The sequence below is a fragment of the Corythoichthys intestinalis genome, chromosome 13 (assembly GCF_030265065.1).
Source record: "Corythoichthys intestinalis isolate RoL2023-P3 chromosome 13, ASM3026506v1, whole genome shotgun sequence".
Classification (NCBI taxonomy): Eukaryota; Metazoa; Chordata; class Actinopteri; order Syngnathiformes; family Syngnathidae; genus Corythoichthys; species Corythoichthys intestinalis.
Window position 1 is genome coordinate 355,590 of NC_080407.1, and position 20,850 is coordinate 376,439.

The following is a 20,850-nucleotide window of genomic DNA, read 5'->3' on the forward strand; positions in this document are numbered from 1 at the left end:
TCAGCTTTGATGATTCTCCAGTCTCATGCCACCGACAACGATAAATGTCCAATCCGTTTGCGGCGAATAATCCAACGTTTTTGCTCCCTCCTTCCCGCCTCGATGACACCGACGTCTACTCGCGACAAACGGATTTTTTTGTCAATGGCGCCCAAAGATTTGTAGAAAAATAGGACATATTTGAAGGCAGGCAGAAATGGACCTTTATTTCATTCTCTCGGTTTCGGCCACCGTACAAGAGACGGAACCCGTCGGCCGACGCTACTGCGAGTGTCCGGTCGGGTCCGCCGAGACGTTGGAGGAACCGCCTCGTCGCTCCTCAGAAATCAGAGGAAGCCAAAGAGAAACAAAGGTAAACTCCCACGGCTCGGGAGGCCTCGGGCAAGCGCCGCCTGCCCGTGATCAGTTCAGAGCGCGGCGGCGGCCAATCAAATCGCAGCACCCGTTCTCCATTTGGCAAAAAAAAAAAAAAAAAAAAAAAAAAAAAAACAACAAAAAACAAAAACAAAAAACAAGAGGAGCTTCTGATCGTTTTTGTCCGTGTCGGGCCGCGCAACCTTTCCGAGCGCCGATTTCAGTGCAATGCATCATGGGAACGACCAATCGCTAGGAAGTTGTCACTACTTGTGTGTTGTGTGTATGTGGGTGTCGTCGTGGAAAGGTGCCACGGGGTCGCTCCCGCGGCCGGGGTGTCGGGGCCCTGTCGCGTTACGTCCGCGGCGTCTAGCTGGTATCCATGGACTCCATGTTGGCCGAAGTGGAGTCCCGCTGGATGGATTCGAAGATGGCGGCCAGCTCCTGATTGGACGAGATCTGCGACTGGAACTCGGACATGAGCGGCGACTTCTCGGCCTCGGGGATGGTCAGCAGCGCCACGACCGCGCGCATGGCCGAACGCTTTAGTTCGTCCTGCTTCTCGAACTCCTGCTTCACCGAGTTGGCCTTCACCTGAAAGCGGGCGCGCGTCACCTCGAGCAAAGACATTTTTCACTCGAGGTCGACCGATATATCGGCCGCTCGTTGTTCTGTTCAACGTTTGGGAGGATGATCTTAGTCAAGTGGAATTTTTGCACCACCTAGCGGACAGTTCTACAAAAACATTCCAACTTGCAATATATCCGCTTCCCAAACTGGCAATCGGCTGAATTTTTTTTTTTTTTTATCGGTATGGGCCTATATCGGTCGACTCCCTGCCAAGTAACAGGCGTACCTTGGTGGTGCAGGTGGCTCTGAGAGGCTCCACCAGCCGGTCCAGCCTCTGCAGGACGGCGCTGGGACAGAGCGACGATAGGCGGGCCAGCATCAGGAAGGTCAGCATCTGCGAGAGAGCCGGTTAAGCGCCCGTCCGACGCCGGTCGGCCGGCCGGCCAGTCGGTCGCACCTTGATGTCGTAGTGGTCCTTGAGGCCGTCCTCCACGTGGTTGAGGAAGGTGAAGATGTCGATGCGGTCCAGGCAGCTGTCCAGCAGCGTGTACATGCACTCGAACGCCGCCTTGCGCAGGTCCAGCCCGTCGTCCACCGTGTGCTTGAACGGGCCCATCTCCACCTGCGTGCGCGGTCATTCGCACATGGTTAGCTCCGTTTCATTGTCAGCGCGGAATGAGCTTCCTCTTGTATCCAACTCATTGGCCACCCTCCACCGTTTTGACCGGGAGGGTCCGACGAGTTCACGACGGCGCTCACCTCTCGTATGAGCTCCTTGCGCACTTTGGTTTCGTTGTAAAGTTGCGGCAGAACCGAGTCCAGGAGCTCCCGGATGAGACTGGGCTTGTTGTGGGCCGCAGAGTTGAACGTCACCAAGGCCACGCGCCGCACGTTCAGGTCGGGGTCTTCCAGCGTCTTCAGGAAGTCACCTAGCGCCAGAAAAAGGCATCGTCACCAGGTTCCCGTGAGCGCGCCAGCCCGGCGACTCACCTATGCAGTTCTTGAGGAGGGGGTCGATGGGCTGCGGCTGGTCCGAGATGGTGAACTTGACGGCCGTCACCACCGAACTTCGAGCGTAAGAGGAGCCTGCGTGCGGCCAGACGACGTCAGGAAAAAAAGAAGTCCGACCTGAAGCGTTCAAAAGTCACGCGGACGCACCTGAGAGCAGGTAACCTTTAAGCCGGGGCAGCAGGGTTTCGGGGTTGATGAGCGTGAGTTTCCCCAAACACTCGGCGACCACGTTGCGCGTTCCTTCCTCTTGACACTCGCAGTGCTTGAGTAGCAGCGTCCACACCGACTCCACGTACGGCTTCAAGCCAGACACCGATGCCGAGCCTGAACGCGATGTGGCGTTGAGACGCCAAAAAATATGAAAAAGACCCGCGCGCACGCCACGTACTCACTGATGATCTCCTTGAGAGAGTGCAGTAGCAAGTACTGGCGCTTGGACGAGGAAATTTCCTGCAGGACGAAGGGAAGATATTCCGGAAGGTTCCCCACCGCGATGCTGCCCAGCGCGTACGACGCCGCCGACTTGACCTGACGGCGACAAAGGCTAAGCAAGTTAAGGGGCCGGCTCGTAGTTGGCGCACGCTAGAGGCTAGACGTCTTAGGGCGGGCGGAGTTGACTGATGGCCGTCTTACGACAGGGGAGGCTAAAGCTGGGGTGTCCAACCTTTTTGCAAAAGGGGCCAGATTTGGAGTGGTAAAAATGTGGGGGGCCGACCTTGGCTGACATCCTAGAACAATATAGCCATTACGTGTGTCACATTTGCTTTCTTATTATTTTTAATGAATAATTTCAACAATCTCGCAAAGTGACTCTCAGGCTCTTGCAAAATACTGCTGCTGTGAAATTAAACTAGCATCAATTTCTCGTTACTTATCTTCCTGTGATCGTAGATGTCAGCGTGCCTTGTTTGGTAATATCGCCTCACATTGAACACTTTAAAAACAGCGACTGTCTTTTTGCAAATGAGGCAGACACAGTTGTATTTTAGTGAGGAAATAGTTCAATTTCCACCTATCCTTGAAGCGTCAGCCGTTGCAGTCAACTCTCTTTTGTTGTTGTCGCAATTGTAGAAAACTGGGAGTAAAGGGTCACACGAGGTAATGTTGCTTAGAGTGCTGCTGCCTTTTAGTGGGTAAATGAGTAGTAGCATATAGTGTGTAAGCTACTTCATATGCTGGTAGCAGTACTGCTGACCAATTTATTAAGTCTGTGTGTGGGCCAGACGTTATTGATTTTATGACAAAGGCTGGGGGCCGGGTGAAATTTGACCACGGGCCGCATTTGGTCCCCGGGCCGGACTTTGGACACATCTGGGCTAAAGGTAATATTTACACGCCCATTCATGTTCGTATTGCTTTATAAAATGTAATGTAAATGGGTCATCTCTTTCTAAATACATTTGGAAATTTGAGTGTTCAACAGTACAGCTGTTTCGTTGCTTGTGGAAGGCATTTTGTCTATTGATGAATATTTGGATTAAATCCAAACAAACACCGATGCATGGACGCGTGATACTAAATACATTTGCGTGACTTCACGTTACGTCCCCGTCCTGAAGACGGACAAGGCACGGCGTCGAGCCCGTCGGCTCGCGCGCCCCGGACGCTTAGCGGCGGATAAAGGAGCGCACCTCCTCGCTGGAGGACGAGAAGGCGTCCAGGATGACGGTCTTGAGCTCCGGTTGGCCGCTCAGGTCTACGTGGTGGCCCACTTCGCCCAGGGAGAGGAGCGCCAGCAGCCTGATGGAGTCCGTGGAGCGACTGTTTTTCACATCCTGGGGACGGCAAGCGGGCGCGCGGGTGAGCGGAGGCGTCGTCGGGCGCCGACCTCGTCCGCTGGCGCGTACCTGTATGAACTGCCCCACCACCGCCGGCCCCTCGGCGGGACGCGCCCTGGTGAGCGCGGCCACGCACTTGGCGATGGAGCAGTAGGCCTGCTTGTGGGGCAAGGCCGCGCTCTGAGAGTACACCGGACCCGTCAGCATCCTCAGAAGGTCCATGTAGCCCAAACCCGGCGTGTCGGTCGACACCAGAGCCTGAAAGCGCACAAAGGAGGTACTCGTTTATAGTACTTCTCTGTCCGACGGACGGAGGCGGCGTCGACCTGGTAAAAGTCCAACATGGCGGCCAGCGCGCCGCCCTGCAGCAGAGGCGACCGGACGAGCGCGATGAGCTGGGCCAGGATGTTGCCGCCGCTCAGCTGTCCCAGCAGCGACGGGTGCGTGACGGCCAGCGTGGACAGGAAGCTCAGCGCCATCTGCGACACGTGCATGTCGCCCTCCGAGATCAGCGGCGGCAGCTCGGCCAGCACCGCGTCCACCATCGCCGGCGTCACCGCCGAGCTGAGGCCGCCGGATAAATGAAACGCTCGCTCGCCGAGTACGGCCGGCCGCTTTTTGTCCTCTTACCTGTAGTTCCTGAGCAGAATGTCCAGGGCGGCGAGCGTGCAGAGTTTGAGCGCTCGCTGGTTCTTGCGCAGGAAGGAAGCCAGGATGGGGATGGCGTCGGGCAGGACGGGGCGTAAGTCGATTTTTAGCGGCGAGCCGGCGATCAGCGTCAAAGCTTCATTGGGGAGGGGAAGCCACAAACCGGTCGGGTTACGCCCACCGGCGAGATCCAAAACGCTCGCTCACCTTTCACGGTGGTGAGCCGGGTGATCTCGTTCTTCAGACGTTCCAAAAAGATCAAGAGCGTTCCGTGTAGCTCGGCGGGAAGGCGGTCGCCTAGCGGACAAACGGCAAGTTGGAGCGGACGGCGATCCGGACGGCGGCCGGGCCTACCTAGATTACAGATGATCTGTCCCATGCAGGAAATGGCGCGTTCTTTGACTTCCTGGTCGATGTCGGCGGCTTTCAGGCGTCTGACGGTGCAGCCGAACAGGTCGTCGATGTAGGGGGAAGGGTCGAAGCTTTCCGGAGGGCCGTCCAGGGGTCTGATGACCTGCCGGACGCCGGCGGGTGAGACGTCGGCGCGGTGGAGGAGCGGCGCCCGGCCCCGACCCTAACCTTGACCAGCTGCTGCGTGACCAGCAGCGCCTCCGAGGTGATCTTGTAAAAGGGGTCTCCGACGCACGCCACCACCGGGGGGACCAGGGCGGGGACGTGCGCGTGGAAGGCGCGGGCGGGGTGCGTGACCATGATGACGTGGAGGCACGCCAGCGCGTCGATCTTCAGGTTGGAGCTGCTCGATTTGTCGTTGAGCGAGAAGATGATGCCTGAGAGAGACGACATTTGCACTCCGTCGGCCGCAACCGTGCCGCCGGCGGGTCTTTCTTACCCGGGACTAAAACGGGGATGTGTTGCGTCAGCGCTCCCGGCAGCACGTTGACCAGTTCGGTCAGCATGTTGAAGCAACACTGGCGCGTTTTGACGCTTTTCTCTTTCAGCTGCTTGTGGAGCGCCTTCACGATGATGGCCACCTAGGGGGCGCCGCCGCGTACGCGGATGAGGAAACCGAACCGCCGGCGGAATTTCTCTTTGACCGGTTCACCTGACTCTGTAGCATGGTTAGCGGCGTGTCCCCCTGCTCCATGGCGTCGGGGTCGGTCAGCCAGCTCTGAGCCGGTCGCGTCTGCTTCAGCAGCGACAAGTAGGCGTGAAAGACGTCCGCCTTGACGTTCTCCTCCCTTTCCTAGAGGCGAGGCGCCAGGGTTAGCCGGCTCGTACGACCACGCCTCCGGGACGCGGCGTTACCTTGAAGCGGCAGACCAGCGCGGGAGAAACGGAGCGGTAAAACTCGGGTAGCATCTCGTGCCGCGTGGAGACCACGGCGTCCAAGCACTTGGCCGCCGCCCGCCGGACCTTCCAGCTCATGTCGTCGTCGTCGCTGTACTCGTCGTCGCTGCCTGAACGCGCGGAGAAAGCCGGGCTTCTTCATTTAGCGCAAAAACGCCCGGCGGACGCCCGGCGGCACCTTGGTAGTCTTCGTCGTTTTGCTCGGCGTCCATGGCGTTGTCGTCCTCGTCTTCGTCGTCAAAGTTGTAGTTGGGGTCGTAGGTCAGGTAGCGCAAGCAGATGGAGATGACGGCGGGGACGTGGGCGTACACCTCTTTCGGACACCTGAGCCGAGCCGGATCAAACGCCGAGTAAGCTTAGCGCCAACGTCCATCGCCGGCGCGCGCGATTGACCTTCTCACGAAGGACTCGAAGGCCTGGATGCAGTACTCCCTCAGCTCGTCGTCGTCCACGTTGCAGAACTTGACCACCAGCGGGATGATCTTCTCCAGGTATTCGCCTGCGAGCGGACAGGCCAGACGCGGGAGTTAGCCAAACGCGGTGGCGGCGCCGGAGGGCGCGCGCGCGCGGTCTAACCGATCCTGTGGCCGGCCTGCCTGCTGATGGCGGCCGTGCACTGGATGTACGTCCTGGTGGTGGACATGTTGTCGTTGCGCCCCAGCTCGCTCAGCAGGTGCTCGATGAGGTCGATGAAGACCAGGTTGCCGCAGGACATGACCAGGTGGCCCAGCGCCATGATGGTTCGCTGGAGGAACGGCGCGTCGCGGTTAGCGTGACGGCGCTCGCCCCGGGGCTCGGCGTCTTACCTTCCTGACGGCCAGCCTGGGCGAGGTGAGCTGAGGCAGCAGGCAGCTGAGGATGGACGGATGGAAGTTGACCAGCAACCCTCCCTGTCTGAAACGCAAGGCGACGCACGTTCACCGCGGAGCGGAAGATTCGGGACGGGCGGCCGATCCCCGCTCTTACCTGCACAGCATGTCGGCCATAATGTCGAGCGCCTCCAGCTGCACCGACACGTCTTCCTGTTTGGCGATGGCGCTGGTCAGACGTCCCGTGATTTTCTTACACACGCTGGCGGCCAGGGCAGAGCCTGCGGGGGGGACCGCGCGTCAAGCGGGGGGAACGCGCGTCGAACGCGGCGGCGTCCCGGCGACCATCGGCTCACCGCTGGATGCGGGCGGCAGCTCCCCGATGACCGTCTTGAGCCCGATGGACGAGATGTCTCGTAACTGCTCTTTGTCGGACAGCATGTTGGTGCACAGCGTGTCCACGATGGTCTCCACCTGGTACTCCTTGACCTTGCTCACCAGCGGGCCCAGGCTAAAAACAGGCAAAAAAACACCTCAGATGTATTCTTTACACCAGCCCGACTTTTTCCCGGACGTTACCATTTGACCGCCAAGTTCTGAACTTCTCCATTCTTGTCCTCCAGCAGCTTAAGAATCATCCTCACCACCTGTCCGTCGCAACAACACAGAAGTTAAGATGGCGATTCGGAGCGGAACCGCCACGCTAAATTGCTCTCGGAGAAGTCGTACCTTCCTCTCGCTGTCGTCGTCCAGTTTGATGGAATCTTTTTGCAGTTCTGTCATCAGGTCGTTTGTGGCCATGAACCTGCGACCGATCATTGTATCATTGCACTCATTCGAGCGGAACCCCGGCCGCCGGTGACGACGACAGACGTCCAATCCGTTTGCCGGTGTTTTGTCGAATTAATATCCCGAGCGCGCGCGCACGGCAACCGCACCCCCCAAGGGCTTCCGCAGGTCAAGTCAAATGTCCGTCGAGTTGGTCTACTACTTTGACGACGGCGTCGTTGCTGCCAGTAATATTTTTAAAAGTATATTCATTTCATAGTGCCTTTGGACCAATAAGCCTATTAAAAATGCTCACGGTAGTAGAATGTAAAGTATAAGCCTGCTAAAATAGGCTACTTCTGGTAACAGTCTTATTTAAAGGACCTGTTGAAATACACTATACCTATGCTACTGCAATATTAATTACTACTGTCCCCACCACTACCCATTATCTACTTAGTGGTTCGACAGTGGAAGTATAAACGTGTGCAAAAAACGTCAGGTAGACGGGACAACTCGCATCGATAGTCCCCGCCGTTGAATTAAACTAGGGAGTTAACTTCGACATAACAGCGGTTCAAACGGATTGGACGTTCAAGGGATGAAAAGAGCCGCATGCTTTGACGTCTATCATCGTCACTGGCACGGAAAGACTTCATTTCGTTGCGTTTTCCCCATTCCCGTAGCTTTGAGGCTGCCTATGTGACGTCATCGGACGGCACATACAAACCGCAGCTGCTAACACGTTAGCTGCTAGCATGACCCAAGTTGCATTGAGTGCTAAGTAGCTAACTAGCCCGGTGTAACAGCTAAACGACCCCCGCAAAGACCGCTCGCTTTGCAGGCAGTCACACGTGTGCCACGGCCGCTATTAAAAGTTTTTTTTTTTTCTCTCTCGGTGAGGGTCATTTGCCCAGGCCGGCGACGTGACGACGATCAGACAGGTGGCTAAGTGCTAACATGCTAAGGCCTGCTCCGCACGAGTCGTGCCATGTTTGGCGTGTCGCTCCTCGCTTCTATTCCGAGTGCGCTCAGCTGCTCAAAGGCGCTTGAGCGAGCGATTTACCTGAAATCTTTGTCGCTGGAGGTCATTTTCTCCAGCAGGTTGGAGATGTGATACGAGGCGCTCGCCATGTCGCTGCTCTAGATTGTGCGTGCGTCCGTGCGTGCCTGTGTTTTCCGGTTCCGACCCTGATGATGAGGATGATTGTTTGTTACTCCGATCGATGTTTTGGTCGGGCTGCCTCCTCGGCGCTCGGTTTTTCTGTCTGCTTTTGGAGTTGTTTTTGTTTGTGAGTTATTACAGCGGCGGCCTGCTAAACATTGGTGCGTTTTCAGTGTTTCAATGGAACGCCCGTTGTCACTGCGGAGGGGCGGGGTTACACCACTGGACGCTGCCTGCCTGCCCGCCTACCCGGGGAACGGACGCGCACGCAGACTCAACACTTGACTTGTTGGACAGTCCGAGGGAAATGGCAAGACATGATGTGGATTAGTTATTCCATACACGTATATTAAATTAAAGTCGAATCTATGCTCGAGCCGTCTATTCCTCACAGTAGCAGTTAGCGTCAAAATGACGATAAATTATGGCTCGCTATAAAATTCTCAAGTCAATTTTAATCATTTAAAAAACTACAGTGCCGATACTTCAATCAGTGACGCGGATCAGCCGCTAGATGTCACTATAACTATAGCAAACCAGAACGTGAGCCGTCGCTCCACAATACACGGTACAAAATCGCTTAACTCATTCACTGCTAGTCTTGGAAATTATTACCTGCCAGCCTACCCAGTTCACGCGGATTGGACGTCTGTCACCGCCCTATGACTGAAATAATGTACTCATTTAATTCAAGGTCCACGTCTTGTCGTGGCACCGCGTTGCCACAAGAGGGCAGGATTTCACCAACAAGGTATGATGACATCAGAGCAAGCTCAAACTCGAGACAAACGTTGAATTCCAATCCAACTTTTATTTAGCAACAGACGCAACTCTGCCGGTAAGTCTAGAAAACAAGACATCTTAGTGAATGTCAGAGAACATGACAGCGAGTTAGAAATCAGGAACGTTTCAACGCTCCAATATTATACAAACACGCTTAGTGTTTGCGAACAGTAGTCCGCTTGACAGTGTTGACAACAAAAAAACACGTGAACTGCAACGCAGCCAAGTCAAAATAAGATTATCTTTAAGTCAGTCGACAAAATAATTTATGGGGGGAAAAATAAACGGCATTTAAATGACATTAAAAATGTATTGAAGCCGCTCGACAAAAGATGAATAGCCCTCACAAATGACATTTGCGTTTCAACAAAAATCGACACTGGCCTTGTAGTACAGTACTCACAGTGTGTGTGAGGAAAACAAAAAAAAAACAACAGATTGCACTTCAGTTAATCAGGGAGAAACGTGTCCCTGAAACTGAATTCTGACTACAATTAAATACAAAAATAACAAAATGGAGGTGCTTGAGTGTAGATGAAAAAGTCGCCGAGTACGTCGTTTGGTTACTACTACTGAACAGAGATCAATGTCGACAGCTGCTCGTAGCAAAAATAAAGATGGACAGTCACTTTTTTCTCTCTACTCAACAAAAAGCTCTTTATCTCAGCCTCTAAAAGAAATATTTTTATACTCTGGCTTCTTTTTTTTGTTGCATCCCAAAATCAAATCAATTCTTAAGCCTCTCAACTTTTTTCAAAGGCTGATCTTCCGAAAAAAAACAGTCGGAAATTGTCCTTTTACTTGTCCACTGACGTGCGAGCGAGAGAGAGCGGAGTACGTACGATTAAAAAGGGTAACTGGCTGGCTGGCTGGCAATCAGAGCAGCATGGACTCCTGCATGGCAAAGACCTCCTGTGCGTGCCTGTAGTGTGCTCCCCCAAATAACTGGGGGAGTCGCTGGTGAGCGACGGGCCGCGGCATCCCGTCCTCCGGGAACTCGAACACCTCCACGGGAGACATCTGGGCTTTCTGAAAGCTGGGCGAGCGAGGCACGCCGCCCGGGGACGACGGCGGCTCCCGGCCCCATCGGGATCCTTCCGGGACGCGCCCTCGGGAACCGTCGTCCGCAGGGGCCCGGACCTGTGCGGCGGAGGTCAGCTTTTGCAGATAGAGAGGGGTGGTGCTCCCGTGGGACTCCAGCAGCAAGGGTGGCGGTCTGGGACCACGCGGGTGGCTCGGCACGCGGTGGGTCACGTAGTAGTTCATGAGCGCCTGTTCCGGGGAGATGCGTTTAGCTGCATTTTTTTGCCTGACGGTGGCGTAGGGTTGATCACAGAGCGCCGGGTCCCCGCGTCTGATCCCGGGGTGAAAGACGGGGACCTCAGCAGGGGGCTGGTCACGGTTTTGGTCTCCGGGGAAGCGCTTCTGGACTCCCGCCGGATGACGGTGGCCGGATGAGGGCGCGGGCGGGTGCGAGGGAATCCTAGAGCCCAACTGAGGCGAAAACACGGTCTCGCCGTATCCGGGCGCAACGAAGCAGGCGGGGGTCTCGCTGCGAGGAGGACGCGTCCGAGACGGCGGTCTCTCCAGCTCCAAGATCTCAAACGCCGGCTCCAGCCCCGGAACGTTGTCGTACTGGGAGGCGTTGGAACCGCGGTCGGCGCCCGGAACAGAGCCTTCGGAGAGGGGGCGGCGCTCGGAATGGGACGGGGCGGGCGAGGCCGCTCCCGCCCGGTTCCGCTGCCCCGCCTGGGCCGCCGTAGCTTTGGCCGCCTCCAGCTTGGTTTCGGAGGGTTTGAACCAACGAGGCCCGATATCTCGATGGGAGTTGTGGTCGGCGGCCCTTTCTCTCTGAACCGGGCCCTTTTCGGGCGGGCGCCGGCCGTCGGAGGCGATCTTGACCCGCCCCTCCTTGGCGTCGGACTTGCGCGGGCTTACCGACTTGTCCGGTGAGTCACGGCGCGACCGACTAGGGGGACGGCCGCCTGGCGATGGCGCGGGCGGCGGCTCGGCGCGAGTCTGTCCGTTGCCCACGTGGTTGCCCGCCGACTCGGGGAGCTGCCCCAGGGGCTTCTTGGGGAACTCCTCCTCTTTACCTGCCATAGAAAAAAAGAGCAACTCAATGTGAAAAAAAATCGGAAGAAATCTGCGTGGAGTCACATCACAACGGGGACATGAAGTCATGCAAGACCACTGCCGGAGTAGGACAAAGACACATATATCAAAGACGCTAATCCGCGGGGCTTCAGCTCGGAACGGGACCGTCAAATTCCGATCGAGTCGCTGGCGGGAGACGCGTCGATCAATGGGACCGCGTTTAATCGGCGGGAAGACCGCTTCATAACAAAATGGCGGCCTCGTGTTTTTTGGGGGGGGGATCCGCACCAAACAAGCACAGCGTCTCAAGACCCGACCGCTGCCGGCCGGACAGACAAGCGACAGACAGGACAGGACAGAGAGTCGGACGGACACGGAGAGAGAGCGAACGAAACCAGTCACCGGTTACTGTTGTAGGAGCGAATGCGGCCCCCACTCAGCGCCACCTTTGTGTAGTGGTTAGCTAACGTTTGAAGAGGAAGAGAAAGGAAGGTCAAGCAGAGGAAAGGAGGCGGGATCGCGTCTTGAAAAGGCGCCAACTACCTGGCGGGGGAAGCTCCAGCTTGGCCCTTCGGAGTTCGGCCGCCGAGGCTTGCAGCTGCTCCACCACCACGTCGTCGTCGAAAAAGAAATTCTTGGACAAGGTCACCTGCAGGAAGTCCACCAGCTCCTCCATGGACAACTTCATCAAGTGCTCTGGAGAAAAGCGGGGTTAGCTTTACCCAGGGCGACGGACGCCGCCGAGCGGACTCACTCTTGTGCAGTTTGAGGACCGTGTAGGACATGGCGGGAAGAATTCTCTCGCCCTCTAGGATGTAGATGTCCCAGATCCTGAGAGTCAGCGTGAACGGCGTCTGATACGAGAAAAAAACAAAGCAAATCTAGACTCCTGGAATCGCGCGTTTGGTCCGGCGGGCGCTCACTCTGTCCAGGAAGCACTGGAAGAACCACTTCATGGTGTAAAGGCTGGTCAGAACATCTTGACTGTCCTACGGGAGACGTGAGGCAATTCAGCGCTCGCTCGCTCGCTCGCTCGGCTTTTACGGACCGTTCCGGGCGTCTCACCAGGTGACGCTTGAGCTTGGGCATCCTTTCCTTCAAGATGCGGTCGTGGTGCTCCTGGAAACGGAGCAGCTTGGGGAAGCCGGGGACAAAAAAGCCTACCGAAACGGCCGATCAGAACCCTCCGAGAGCGAGCCGGTGATTCTCGGCTCCCTACCGTGCATGGCGTGCTTGCGTCCCGACAGTAGCCTGACCAAAGCCCAGAAGGCGTCTTCTTCGTTCATGTAGATGAGCAGCAGCGCTGTGATCTGACTCATGCCCTGGCAGTAGCCCACCTCCTACAGAGGCACACGGGCTAAGGAATTCTCTTCACCCAGGAGATGTTTTTTGAAGACTCACCACGTTGTAGACGGAGTAAGCGGTGAGAACGTGAAAGAGGGCTTGCTGCCTGCAAAATCAAAGCGGACGGACGTTGACCAACGCGGAACAGAGAACGTACTCGCCGTCGTTTTGGTCAAATTCATCTTCCCGGCACGCCATTCAATTTGTCTGTGGCGTTAGCTCGGCCAAGTGCCATTTCATTCGACCGGCGAGTTGGAGAAAGCGCGTTTTGACCCACTTGACGTCGTAGCGATGCATGAACATGATGTGATCCCTGTAGGTTCGGTTGACGTCCAGGTCGATTTGGCGGATGTCCGGCGAGGAGCCCTTGGCCCGGCTCTTCAGCTTCTGAAGAGCGATCGCAGAAGTCACGCGGGCCAAAGCGCGCGGAATGGCAGGCCGCCCACCTCGTAGAAGTCCTTTTTTTCCTCCTTGATTTTGGGAACGTCCAGCAGGAGCGACCAGACTTCCCCCCGAAGCTGCAGCGGGATTCCCTTGTAGATCCTACGCGCGAGCTGGGCAAGACAAAGCAAAATTGTAACCGTGAAACCAAGAACATTTAGCAGAGGCTCGTCACCTTTTCGCTGTTTTTGTATTTGTCCCAGCTTTTCAACATCTTCAGCCACTTGGTAGTCCTCTCCAATTCGGTATGCTTGTGCTGCGCGCATCGTGTTACTTGTCAGAATTTGAGGGCAAAGCAGAGCGTATTCTACAAAGCTTACCTTTTCCTCCACAGAGTCGTAAGAAGGAAGCTCCTTTTCACTGAAAGACGGAAACATTTGTGACTATCTGGAACAAACTGCGGTTGCTTGCTGGCTTTTACTGGCACGTATGATTGAATAGGGTCCAATTTGACTAGGGGACCCCCCCCCCCCCCCCCCCCGTTAAAATTGGGATCTTTTTGGATCCAAATCCATTTTCTGGCTGTTTTCTGTTCAGCCAGCCCTGATCTAAAACATGAGCGTGTCCTTACTGCACGAAGCCAAAGCGGTCCACGACCTTGTAGAGGTGAAAGTCGGTATCCTCCCAGGGCTCCACGGTGGCCTCCTTTCCCTGCACATAATTGCGCTTCTTTAACTCGGACAATTTTCTCCGACGAGGCGCGCCGTAAAGGATGCCGACCTTTTCATATTTGGCCACAATTTCGGTTCGTTCCTGTTCCAGTTTCACGGCGGCATCCCGATCGCTGTCGGACGCTGCGGAAAAGACAAACGGAACGGGAAGAAGGTAAAGAAAACTCGATAAAAAATAAAAAAAACACACGAAACGGCGACAGTTGTCGTTTTTAGGACGGGGTGTTTCTTGTCCGTGTCGCTACACAACAAGGCGGGCGGTTACCATCGCAACCGGCTCGGGAATTCCATCTGACCTTTTAGGACCGCTCCAGTGTTTTTTGGAGCGCGCACACCCCAGTCGAAAAACTTAGCTCAATTGTTCTTTTGATTCCAAATGATACGCTTACACAAATGCTTTTCAAATAAAACCACAGATGAGCAAAAAGCCAGCTTTTTTCTAAGGCGGTACGTCGTCTCTTCATAACAAGCTTTTGTGGTTTTCGAGCACTTGAGTGTCCTTCAGCTACACCCATTTTCATCCCTGACAAAAAATGCAATGAACACCCCCAGCAAGAGAAATGAGAGCGGTGGTGAGCCAGCAGCCTTCATTTCCTGTCTTTTGTCAGCGGTCGGCTCAGCTGTTCGCTCAACTCCAACTGGGGTGCCAACCAAAACACATACACACAACACTTTTCACCATTTCAATGGATCGGAAGATAAAAATATCAAGACAACCTACACATCCGAGTGATACATTTCATGAAAACCATTCCAAATATTTGGTTCTTTCTAACTACAAACCCTTTTCAAACACAGTATTTTGAAGTTCCTGTCATTTTCACGGGGTTTGACCGATTCGGAGCATTCCGTCTCCAACAAAATGACTGCGGCCCTGTTTGTCGAGCAAGATGACGCCATTAGAATTCAACAACAATCATTTCTCTGAGTTGACACACACACAACAACAAAAGTACGCTATTAGGACGCCGTGTCATCTTTGCCGGACACGCTAATGTCGTGTTATTAGCGCACAAAAATGTCAGCAGTCCCGTAAAGGCCTTTTCATTCTGGCTAGTTGTGGGACTTAAAAAAAAAAAAGACAAGGTCATTTCAAGTCCCAAATGAAATATGAGCTGTCCTCGTTTTACCTTTTTTGCAGCCTTTCCCGGTAAGCATGCCTCGAGCGTGTCTCGCGAGCGCATCGAGCCACCTATCCCATCGTGGCGCGGCGCGGGATCGCCAGCGCTCCTAGCACAATGCCGGTCTGTGCCCATTCCCACTCGCGACATTCCCCACCCAAACAATTACAACAAGGCCGGGCCCTGTTGGTCGGCGGCTGTTAAAAGCTCATCGGGGGGGGGGTCGTTTTGCTCGAGCGGCGCACTTGGTCAAGAGCGTCCTCATAAGTGCCAATGACGACGATAGACGTCCGATCGTGCGCGCTTTCTCTGCTGTGAATTGAAATGAGTTTATCACGAGTAGACGTCCAATCCGTTTGAACCGGGAGACTTTGAATGGATCGGACGTCCGTTGCCGTCAATAGCGGACAAAGAGGCGTCCCGTTCCTGTCGGGACGCACGAGAAGAACCGTCGGGAAAAGAACACAAGGTCAGGGATGACCGTGGGCGAGAGGATGCTCCATTATTCATGAAGCTCGTACACGCTTCCTCTAGGATCGAAGTACTTTTTTGACACGATAAATGTGAACATCGTGTTTTGAAAAAAAAAAGCGCCATTTTTCAGAGCCCGATCAGTATCGATTTTCTTTTTCGGTCTATCAACCTATGGCATCGCATGATTTTTGTTAGTTTTGGACCTGGAAAGCGTCTGGACGGCGACACCAGCTCCTTGACCATCTGCAGCACCTGCATGCTCAGACGGCGGGGGGCCGGCGGTCGGCGCCCTCCCGCGGACGGGCGCTTCCCGGGATGAACCGCATCCTCGGACGCGTCGGTCGTCAAAGGGAGCTCCGAACCCCGCCGGCTGAGAAGGTGAAAGCCATCCCTCGTCACCCCTTTCTTCTCGCTGTCCTCACTGCGCGTCCTTTCATTTCAAATGACATGCGCCTTCGCTCCCTCACTCACTCTCTCGCTCTCGCTCACTCGTCTTTTTTTTCCTCCCCTTATTGCCAAGAACGCCGGAAGAAGAAATGGTCAGAGGAAGCACACCCCCGCACTTTTTAATTAGCAATCGCACAGTAAAAAATTCAACTCCAAAAGGGAGTTTCTGGCTTGATGTATGGTGAAGATACAATTTGTGTTATTCTAAAACACAAATTTGGAATGCTTTATAAATGTGTGACCTCAACTTTTGAAATAGAACGGCCATTGCCAAAAACACTTCACGACACATAAGACTACATTTCCCAAAGTCCTCAATAGCTCTCGGCCTCAAGCGACGCGCGTGTGCGTTCCGGGGACAATCGCACGAGCAACGTGGGGCGGTTGACATCGCAGTCTCATTTCTCACGTTGCCATGCCTCCCGCTGCCGGTTGCTAGGCTATGGCAGACATTCTGGGGAAAAAAAACCCGCCTGGCACAGAAAGCGCTTCTGACAAAGTCACTTGGCCATTTTGCAAAATGGAGTCGGTCGGTTTTCGGGCCCTCAACGTATTGGGTCAATAAGCGATGGTGCCAGAGGTCCCATCATTCGCTGCCACCCTCACACTTCAAATGGATTGGACGTTTACTAGCGATATACCCACTGGATTGGACGTCTATCGTCATCAAGTTGTTTTCTCCCATGCAGGTAAGCTCAGTCACACTGGTGTGCATGTGATTCAAGAAAAAAACCCAAAACGCCGTCATTAGCGCCGTGCCGCCCGCAGGCTCCGTTTCCATTCGCTGCCCTGTTTACCTCCAGATGCCATCAGGCTTCCTTCCTGTCACACAACATCCCCATTCCACACGCAATCACATTTGTGACAGAGACGAGACAGAAAAGGGTCTGAAGGATGGACCGCATTCCAACGTACGGCTGGCAGTGTCCGGATGGTAGCTGGAGCAGAAATGAAAAATTTGCCGTCGTTCCCGACGGACGCCAGATGATCAAAGCTCGCTCGCTCGCTCGCTCGCCATCCGGAATCTCCCTCAGCCGTCTCGATGACGACGGGCCCAAAATGCCTCGGAACTTGGCCTCGAGCTTCCCTTCACGTGGAAATGAAGCCCCCCCCCCCCCCCCTTCTTATGACAGCATGCCAGCGTGACGTCAGAACAGGTTCAACATATAAGCCATTCCGACCCAAACGACACCTTGGAAGGTTGGGGCTCGAACAACAGCAATTGACAGGTGCGCGTTACAGGTATCGGAAGGCGCCCCGACGCTGCATTAAAATGCAGGTTTGTATATGTTTCTGCCGCAATACTACTTTCAAGTTTCACGCTACCTGTAAAAATGTCAAGTGCATTCCAAACGTTGACCCTACTGAGGGCAGTTTGGTGGAGAAACAAATGTTAATATTTGGACTTTTTTTTGGTTGTGATCCTGAATGCAGCATTTATTGACGTTTCCAACCGTTCACTGACTTGGTGACTAAAATGTTTGGGTCTGTGACATTGGGATACCCCGCCGGGTAACCCCCGCATTCACTTTTATGGTGGGGGGTCGTTAATTGATCTCAAAATGGCAGTATCCATTATTTAGTGAGTAAAATGTTACCGTTTTGCCATCACGTGGGTCTTTTTATCATTCCGCTGTGAATTTAAATGATCACGTCCAATCCATTTAGTGTTGGAGGGTTCATTTGTTGCCAACCGTCCCACTTCAAATGGATTGGACGTCTCTCGCCATCCATGAGTTGACTTCATTCTGTTGCTGCACCAATCCACCCCCAAAAAATATACAATCTTAGCCAGCACGTTTTTCATCCGACTGTCCTCTCAGAATTTTCAAACAATCCAAACTTTAGGAGTCACAAAATTCACGTCAGAAATTCTAGCCTACATATGTTTTTTTTTCTTTTAAAAGAATTTTCAGGGGAAATGGAACTCACTCATGGTGGGCCAATGTCGGGACGGGTGACCTGGTTCTCCACTGGCTCCTTCTCCGAGGCACTCATGACCTGCAGAGACACGGGCCATTTTCAGAACACCGCAGATGCAGTCGGGCAAGGGTAAGGAAAAGGCACTGGATTTTGGGACAGGGCTATGTTACGCACAGTTTATGTCAAAAAAAGTCATTTACTGTAAAAGTTGCGGGATGCCGTCTACACCAACAAATTCTGACTTTTCACAACTTTACACCACAATAGTGCTTGTTCATAGGCGGTTTTCCCCTTAAATGCTGTCCTTTTCAGTGGGACGGGAGCGGCGCCGATCCTTCAATAAAAGCCGCCGAGGCAAATAGTCAAGGCATCCCCCCCCGATGACCTGGCGGCGCCGGATGACGTTCTGCTTGTTTACTCGGTCACCCTCCTACACACGCGCGGCCTTTTCTGAAAGCAAAGCCTCTGATTGCGGCTAAGCCGCATTATCCTGAAGCAGGCCAGGAGGGACGCACCAGTGTCAAGCACCTTGCATCACTTCCTGCTACCCTTATCAAAATAAATCTGAGAGGTGACGGTATAGTTCTATGATGTCATACTTTCTCACGAGTATTCTACATGGAATTGGAAACAGTAATATAGTGGTACTTCTACTTCCGAGCGTCTCTACAAACATAACTGTCAGGTTACGACACGCGTTGCCTCTTGTTCAGAAAGAAATTTCAGGTTACGACAGGCAAAAATAAGTCCTGCTTTTAAATGTTGCTCCATCAGATCCAGCTGCCCTATTGGTCATGAACTTTCTCATCATGCTTCAGTAACAGGAGAGCGAGATCTCGTCAAAGAAGACATTGCCTCGTTCCAAATATATGTCTTTTTTTTCTTTGCATTATGTCATCATATCTACTTCGTTCCAGGTATTAATGGTTAGCTACATTGAATGATTCACATGTGTTTGGCTGCTGTCTTACTCCAGCTTTACCCTGATGATGAAATGAAATGTGGCGTTTCAGTAGTGCTTGGAAGGGATTAGGGCATTTACATGGTAAACGCATCTCTGCTTCCGGGTTACGAGACTACTTCCACAACCAAATAATGTCGTGAGTAGAGGTACCGCTGTACATTAGTTCCAATTAGATTGCAACCATTTCGAAACATAACATGATACAAATGACATGAAGTGAATGCATTTGTATTTTTTTGAAACTCTTAACTCAGTGGTCTCCAAACTATTCCACATAGGGCCAAGGTGGGTGCAGGATTTCACGCCAACAAAACAAGACCACACCTTTTCACCAATCCGGTGTTTTATAAGTGGAATCAGTTGATTGCAGTCAGGCGCTACTTGTTTTTGTACAAACCACATTGGTTAAAATGTCTGTGCTTGATCGGTATAAACAAAAACCAGGACAGACAGCGACTCTCGAGGACCGGTTTGGAGACCCCTGCGGGCTTAACTCATTGGCTGGGTGGCCGTTGATTGGAAGCAGAGTTGCTTTAAAATGAACAGTTTTTACAAAGTCACTGTTAAATGACCACTTACGACACACACATCAACCACGCCCCAACTGAGCTGCGAGGGGCTCACGGGCCCTGCCTGCTCAGATAGGACGTCTATTGTCGTCAATGGCGCTAAAACGGTCGTCCAGTGAGAGCCATCCCAGTTCAAATGGATTTGACGTTGATCGCAGTCAATGGCAGTGAATGAGTTCATCAGGATCGCCCGTATAAACCTCATTTTTTAGTAGTGTATTCATAAATGATTCATTAACTTTATTCCTGTCATGAATAATTTGGAAAGTGCGTAAACTAACGCAAATACTGGGTTCTGTGTCAGTGAGCGGCCACAACCAAGGTGTTAAAAATGATTGACGGATCCTCTCAACCAATCAGGAAGCCCCAAACATACCTTGACAGCCAATAGACGGCTTCAATTCAGTGGAGGGAGGCCGTTGTCATACCCCCCCCCCACATACACACACACAAACGACTCTTAGCTAGAAGTACCTTGGCTCGAGTTTCAAATGTTTTCCTCAGACAACCTTCACAAATATCGACTTATAAAATTGGAGGGCGACCTGTTTTCCAGTTGAATAAATAACAAAAATAAAACTTGGCTACACTCAAGTGATGAAATTGACCACCAGTATTTACTTTGGAACCGGAAACAGCCTTGTTAGTCGGCTAGCTCTACTGTAGTGGGTTTGGCTAGGTAGGCCTGGCCGAATACAAATAAACACAAAAGTTTACAATCGCCAAACTTACACCGAGCTTTTCATCAAAAGGGAGATATCTTTTTTTTAAGAAAAACTCTGCTTAATAAAGTGAAATAAGGCCACGCTCGAGCTGGAGGACGGCGCTCCGCCGTCGTGCATTACGCGGCGCCGAGCGCTGCCGTCTCGAGCCCCCCCCTACCCCAACACTGACAGATGTCCTGAGCAGAATCGACGAGCCTCACCTTGCGCTCACTTCGACAGGCCGGGCGCTTCGGTCGATAACTGCGGCACGGCTCCCTCCTCGGCCATGTACCAGGAAGTCCAGGCTACTTCTCAAACTCCGGCGCGGACGCGGAGGACGACGTCAGGCAGCCAGGTAGCGATGCGCCACCCGCAGGACGACCGCCGATGACGCTCAGACCCCTCCGCGAGGGACTTCCGGGTTCACCTCAATGCTGAGGAGGCCCGGGTTGAGATGATCGATAATCGGCACCAACTTTTTTTTTTGTGCATACAGTAATCAAGTCTTTATTAAACTAGAAAATTCAAATACTGACTAGTGTGTTTACCAATTCACAAATCCTGGCAGAAATGGAATCGCCAGTCTCAAAGGCTGTTCATGCAGTTTATATGTGGCCCTTTAGAAAAAGTCCAAGTGCTTCACAAAGAAACATAGTACACGATTAAAAAAAAAAAAAAAAAGCATGAAAATATTTCTGTATACAATAAATCTGGGGGGTGGGGGGGGGGTCACGCTAAAATCCAAAGACGAACACATTAAAAACCAGGCTATCCTACCCAGGAGAAAGTCTTTAAACAAAGTGAGTCTAACAGATCTAAAAAGGCCTAGGATAGTGTGGGGCAGGCTATTCCACAAACGCAAAAAGATCCATCACCACTGTTTAAGTCGACATTGGAACTT

The 20,850-nt window shown here is 53.2% G+C and overlaps 2 protein-coding genes across 5 annotated transcripts; both read right to left on the minus strand.

The window, feature by feature from the left end:
* Window positions 1-179: 179 nt before the first annotated feature.
* Window positions 180-8,642, minus strand: cand1 (cullin-associated and neddylation-dissociated 1). The gene is made up of 26 exons (XM_057854568.1): window positions 8,313-8,642; window positions 7,208-7,283; window positions 7,058-7,125; window positions 6,835-6,989; window positions 6,636-6,759; window positions 6,476-6,563; window positions 6,246-6,414; window positions 6,063-6,168; window positions 5,848-5,993; window positions 5,628-5,779; window positions 5,425-5,565; window positions 5,212-5,353; window positions 4,941-5,149; window positions 4,716-4,875; window positions 4,569-4,658; window positions 4,344-4,497; window positions 4,040-4,277; window positions 3,783-3,971; window positions 3,567-3,710; window positions 2,328-2,463; window positions 2,083-2,259; window positions 1,915-2,010; window positions 1,684-1,853; window positions 1,382-1,546; window positions 1,211-1,318; window positions 180-948 (listed from the first exon to the last, which is right to left on the minus strand). The coding sequence occupies exons 1-26, from the start codon at window positions 8,378-8,380 to the stop codon at window positions 724-726; spliced, it is 3,696 nt and encodes a 1,231-aa protein (XP_057710551.1). The 5' UTR covers window positions 8,381-8,642; the 3' UTR covers window positions 180-723.
* Window positions 8,643-9,202: 560 nt separating this feature from the next.
* Window positions 9,203-20,361, minus strand: usp6nl (USP6 N-terminal like). Of its 4 annotated transcripts, none has more exons than XM_057854653.1 (15): window positions 20,171-20,360; window positions 17,722-17,790; window positions 13,797-13,870; window positions 13,648-13,727; window positions 13,397-13,436; window positions 13,252-13,332; window positions 13,082-13,189; window positions 12,913-13,022; window positions 12,693-12,741; window positions 12,511-12,631; window positions 12,357-12,451; window positions 12,215-12,280; window positions 12,046-12,145; window positions 11,835-11,987; window positions 9,203-11,290 (listed from the first exon to the last, which is right to left on the minus strand). In XM_057854653.1, exons 2-15 carry the CDS (start codon window positions 17,723-17,725, stop codon window positions 10,071-10,073), a joined length of 2,301 nt encoding a protein of 766 aa, XP_057710636.1. In that variant the 5' UTR covers window positions 17,726-17,790; window positions 20,171-20,360; the 3' UTR covers window positions 9,203-10,070. The 4 variants fall into 4 exon arrangements, with proteins under 4 accessions (XP_057710636.1, XP_057710637.1, XP_057710638.1 ...); XM_057854654.1 differs by lacking the exon at window positions 20,171-20,360 and adding an exon at window positions 17,913-18,279; XM_057854655.1 differs by lacking the exon at window positions 17,722-17,790 and having other exon boundaries at window positions 20,171-20,361.
* Window positions 20,362-20,850: the final 489 nt, after the last annotated feature.